This window comes from Benincasa hispida, chromosome 6 (genome assembly GCF_027475165.1).
Source record: "Benincasa hispida cultivar pf3 chromosome 6, pf3_genome.v1.1, whole genome shotgun sequence".
NCBI lineage: Eukaryota > Viridiplantae > Streptophyta > Magnoliopsida > Cucurbitales > Cucurbitaceae > Benincasa > Benincasa hispida.
Genome location: NC_143483.1, coordinates 20,279,700 through 20,285,699, shown reverse-complemented (window position 1 = coordinate 20,285,699; position 6,000 = coordinate 20,279,700). Strand labels below are relative to the sequence as shown.

General features: G+C 32.5%; 1 protein-coding gene across 1 annotated transcript; it reads left to right on the top strand.

The window, feature by feature from the left end:
- The first annotated feature begins 1,586 nt into the window (after positions 1–1,586).
- MMP (matrix metalloproteinase) lies at positions 1,587–3,188 on the top strand. Its single transcript, XM_039033570.2, has one exon. It carries the CDS (start codon positions 1,826–1,828, stop codon positions 2,921–2,923), a length of 1,098 nt encoding a protein of 365 aa, XP_038889498.1. The 5' UTR covers positions 1,587–1,825; the 3' UTR covers positions 2,924–3,188.
- The last annotated feature ends 2,812 nt before the right edge of the window (positions 3,189–6,000 follow it).

Here is a 6,000-nt window from a genome sequence, read left to right as displayed (position 1 = left end):
ATAAAAAAAAATAAAATAAAATACATTTTCATTGAATGTATATAAATAGGGTTGGCAAAATTCTCCACGGGGTCCCACCTCGATCGGGGCAGGGAATTCCCGGTTAGACCGTAGATGGGGTCAAATCGAGGACCCCTTTAGGGTCCCAAATTGGGGATGGAGAGGGTATCCTCGCCTTGTCCCTGTCTTTATCCCCAACCCTGCCCTGATTAAGATTTTAAATATATATATATGTATGTATTATGTATTTAACTTTTTACATTTAGCCTAATTTTTAATTTGGCCCAATCTAAATACAATAAAGTGTCCATGCCCAAAACAAATAGAATTTTAGGGGGAAATTTTTTTAAAAAAAAAAAAGAAAGAAAAAAGGAAAACGAGGAATGGGTCCCCGCGGGACCTGTTTCCCGACGGGGAATCCCTGTCCCCATTTCCGTCTTCAAATTGCAGGGACGGAGACGGGAATGGGGTAAAATCTCCCAACGGAGACGGGGACGTGGAATTCTCCCCTACTCGCCCCGTTACCCACCCTACACTTAAAAGACAAGTAAAAATAACATATTTCAAATTAAAATTGACCCAAAGGTAATATTATTTCTATCAACTTTAACTGTACTCATCTCACTTCAAATTCAAGTGGATGAAATTGAAATTTTCAGGTAAAATACGATATAATAAATTTAGATAAAAAAAAATCCCCACTTTTGTTTTATTTTTCTTTTATGATGAAGCAACTGTTTTTTTCCTTTTGTTTTGTTTTTTAGACTTAAAATTGTAAAAATTAAAATCAAGTTTAAGATTTTGGATAACTTGTTATATAATATAATAGAAACAACCGTGGATATCTTTCAAATCAAAATTATAATTAAGCTGGCTGATCTCACCTTTGAAAAAAATAAACTAATTTGTTTTGAGAATTTTTAATGATACAAATTTGACTCTATTTTTAAATAGGTTTTCTAGTTCAATAAAATAAAGTAATTCGAATCACATATCTCTTTATTGTCAACACATCTTAATGTCCATCGAGTTAGATTCATTTTAGCTTTGTAAATAGATTTCAGGTGTCCCATATATTTACTAAAATTTTTTACAACAATCTTATTATGACCATTGATCTTTAATATGGTCATCACGAAAATTTTTCTAGTATTACGAGAGTACCCATACTCTCCTTGTTCACACCATAAAGTTAATTTGTGGACTCTAATTTAATGTCATTATATTCCACCTTATTTTTAAAAGCAAAGTACTATAGAAAAAATTTTCGAGACTTTTGTATCGATAACCTCTTCTCAAGAACATTTATGATTAATAACTGACCTCAGAACAAACTCATGAAATCTAACTTTCTGCTAACGTTATAGATGACAACTTTATCTTAATCTCAACATGATGATCGTCTCAATCACGATTTATTTTTATCACTGTTTATTATGATTTTTCATGAATATAGGATGAGAAGATTAATAGATGAACATCACGATCATGTTAAAACTACGATAGACATGATCATTCTAATACATAGTCTCTGAAAAATCCAGGTCATCATACGCACGCTATTCCTTCTAGCACGTATATGTTGGAATCTTGATATTATATATAATCAACAGGTCTGTGGAGGCAGTCAACTTTGAAAAGGCAAGGTATTTTGAACGCGCAAAGTCTGTAAACAAACAAACAAACCAACCACTATATTCCAAAGTTAAAAAAAACTTAAAAAGTTACACAGAAGCAAGCCTCTGCTGGCAGTCGTTGGCCAACCCCTAATCTCCATCCTTCATAATATCCCTCTCCACTCTTCCCCAAATCCCTCAACAACAACATGAAATTCCTCTTAATTTCACTCTCCCTATTGCTTTTGGCCTATCCCATCTCTGCCCATATCTTCCCCAATGTCTCTTCAATCCCCTCTTGGCTCAACAAAACCAACTGCGCTTGGAACCAATTCCAGAAACTCAAAGGCTGCCGCCCTGGTGATCGCCTCAACGGCCTCTCTAACCTCAAAACTTACCTCAAACAGTTTGGCTACATTCCCCCTTCTCCTAATTTCACCGATCTCTTCGACCCTCTTCTTCAATCCGCCCTCCAAACTTACCAAACCAATTTCAATCTCAACGTTACCGGCCTTCTCGACGACCAAACTCTCGCTCAAATTCAGCTTCCCCGATGCGGCATCCCCGACATAATCAACAATTCCAGTTCTATGAATTCCGGCAAACCAACGGGGCATTCCGCCACTCATTTTCACTCCGTTTCTCATTACTCTTTCTTCCCTGGTCGACCCACCTGGCCGTCCCACCGTCGCCATTTGACGTATGCCTTTGCGCCGGAGAACCCTCTTTCCGATGAGGTCAAAGGGGTTTTCGCTAGGGCTTTTGCTCGTTGGGCGGCTGTTACGCCTTTGACATTCTCTCCGGTTGAGTCATTTCGTACGGCGGATATACGGATTGGATTTTACGCTGGGGATCACGGCGATGGGGAGCCGTTCGATGGGGTTTTGGGGACTTTGGCTCATGCCTTTTCGCCGCCTAGTGGGCATTTTCATTTGGATGGTGATGAGAGCTGGGTGGTTTCCGGTGACCTAAGATCGGCTCCTATGGCGGCGATTGATTTGGAATCGGTGGCGGTTCATGAGATTGGGCATTTGTTAGGGCTTGGTCATTCCTCTGTTGAAGAATCGATTATGTTTCCGACGATTACTTCCAGGACGAGGAAGGTGGATTTGGCTGCCGACGACATCAACGGAATTCAAGAATTGTACGGCGGAAACCCTGACGGAAACCTCACGCCACCATCGACGCCGTCACCTCCGTCCGTACAGGAGAGAGATATGTCTAGAAACGGAGCTGCTCCCAGGCTGTTGAGCTTCTGGTGGAGCCCACTTTTAATCGCTGCCGTTGAATTTTTCTTGATCAGATAATATTATTCCTTGTGGTTATTTATTTATTTTTATTATCATTTTTTTTTTTCACGATTCATTTTTTCTATTTTTACACTAGGCGTAGGCATACACCTATGTTTTTCAATGCCTACCAAATAACGTTAGCCTAATTTATAATGATTGTTTTTTTATTTTGTTTTCCTTTTGGGATGTATAGACATACCATTTACTTTGTACAAACTATTCTTCTTTGTTTCATTATTTTCATCCATCATCTATTTTAAATCTTATTTTGATCTTTGAATTTTGATTTTTGTTCTATTTTAGTCACTCAATCGTTTATTTATTACCTTTTGTTTTCGTTGATGGATTCATAGAATGATGATGTGAGTTATATATTTAGATCACCAGACAATTATGTAACATAGATAATTGTCAAATACACAAGTCAATATTAGATTGAAAAATTAGAACTTCAGTTTGGATCAAATATCTGTCTTAATACCAAAAATATGCATGCATTTTCAGGCCTAAACTAGGGGACCAAGCAAATTTTGATTTCAAGTTCTTTACTCACTTCTAATCTTGTTCGAACCGCGATGAGGCAAATGTAAAAAATTGTGTTTCAAAGTGAAAAAGAATCATGAAACAATTGAGAGTTAGGCTCGGTTTAAAATCTTGAGAAATTCTGAAGTATGACCAAAAGAAATGCACAATAAAAATAAATAAATTTAAAAAAAAATAAAAAAAAAAAACCAACTTGTTAGTCTCTTCACAAAAAGACAGAATAGAATTTAGAAAATTTTATTTTGTTTGTCCTTGAATTTTCATCTAGTTTCCATTTCATCCATAAATTTTTAAAAGTTGTATTTTTAATTTTTAAATTTTGAATTTTATTTTCTTAATTAGTTATTTAATAATGAAACTATATCTCGAAAGAAATGAAATGGTTGATTAGTGAAATCAAATATTTTACTTTATTAATCTCGAAGGGAAAAAGAGAAAAAGAGCATATCGAATCATTTTACAAACCAACATCATTTTATTTATTTATTTATTCTTTTTGGATTAGTATTATCCTAATTCTTATAAGCGAATTGAAAATTTCAATGTATTATTGGAAAAGTGAAAATTTATTTTCATGACCTTTTCAAGAATATTAGCAAGCTTATATGAAATATTAGATTAAATTCATTAAATGAATTATACGACATAAATATTTATACGTAATAAAATCACACATCAACTTCTATAAAAAAAAAAAAGTTATATTTTTATAATTTATAGCACGAGCATCACACGTAGTAATAAACTAATAATTTTAAGTCAATGAGTTCAATTGACAAAATGTTTATATTATTTAACGAAGCCGGTTTGATTACCCTACTCCACATATTGTAAAAAAAGCATGATAAAAATATATACATCGAGTCCTTAATCCCCATTTTCATTTACGGTCTGTTTGAATTCTTTTAATTGTTTAAATAAGTGCTTATAAGTGAAAAAAAAATATTTAAAAAGTCAATTCAAACAACCTTAAATTATTGTGGTTTTGGCTACTACAATTTTAGGAAGTTCGTGGAGGTCTTTTTAGACCAACCCATTTGTTCAAATGGTAAATTTCTTCGATCCAAATAACCCTTGAAATGAACTCAACCTAACTCAATCATGAAATATCTAGGTTGAGTTGATTCGGATTGCTTCGGTTATTTATTTAAAATTTTGTTTTAAAATGAAGTAAAATGTAAATACGTAAAAATCTAATTTAACTATTTTCATATATTAAATTAAGATTAATAACTCAATTTTAATTTATATAATAAAAATTTTCTATTCAAAATGCTAAAAAAATATTTTTAAGAATTGTTGGATAATAAATTATTAAAAAACAATAAAATTATATAAATAATTATATTATAAGTAAAAAAAAATATTTTTTAAAATTAATAATAAATTTAAATATTTTTAAATTATATTAGATGAACTCATGAACCAATTCAATTCATAAAATTTTTATTTATTTGAACACTTCTAATCTGATTCCTCTCCTTCGGATTTTGTTCGATTGCATCTGCATAAGCGCATTGCATACGTATGTTGAACTAAAAACCGCCCTAGTAGGAGAATTAAACGACCTATAATAAATGGACACGTGGCTGGCTATAATGTCCTAGCGTTGTTTAGACTGTACAGGAAAGTCTAGAAGGAAGAAAATTCAAAATGCAACCCCAATATAATTATCTAACTACTTTTTTTCATTTTTCATTTTTCTTTTAATGTTTACTTGTTCCAACTTGGGACTCTTTATTTATCACCCAACACAACTAACTAAACCAAACCAAAACAGAACACAAACATGCGTCTTCTTTTACTTAACATTCAAATCATTGGCTGCCCATCTTGGACACCTAATATATTCTTTGACTTTGACTACATCTATATTTATTATTTTGCCTTTCCAAGTCCCTCTATTCTTTAATTTGGTTACATATTCTATTTTTTTTTTTTTTAATTTTCCAATCTAATTTTTAAGTCATAGTAATCAAAACGCCGTTTGAATTAAATAATCAAATACCGTCGTACCTTATTTTTATATGACTTTTTGTATTTTGTTAATGTTTAATGTCTATTTTACCTCTATCTAAGTTTGACGATAAAACGATATACTACAAATTGAAAAATTAGTTTTTTTTTTTTTTTTTTTTGAAGTTTTAACTTTTATTTTAGTAGTTTACCTAGTTAATATTATTAACATAACACACAACTTGATTAACAAGTAATGATTTAATAAAATAGGAGTAGTTGTAATACCTCTATTGGTTTTCTTAAAAAAATCCAATTCATTATAGTATGTACATTCATAATGTTTTTTTCAAAGGCACAAATGGTAGCTCTATCTAATACAAACTTGAAACTCATATTGATGTTAAAGTTTTAGATGGGTGAATCCGACATGCGCCATATCTACGTGACCTCAACAAAAATTTTGGGAGAACACTACTTGCAAGATAAGGATACACAGTTAGTGGTGCTATACACTTTGATGCTTAAATATGTTAAAACGGAGGGGATTGGAATTCCCACAACAAAAGCAAACGAATGCCCTATGTCTCGAT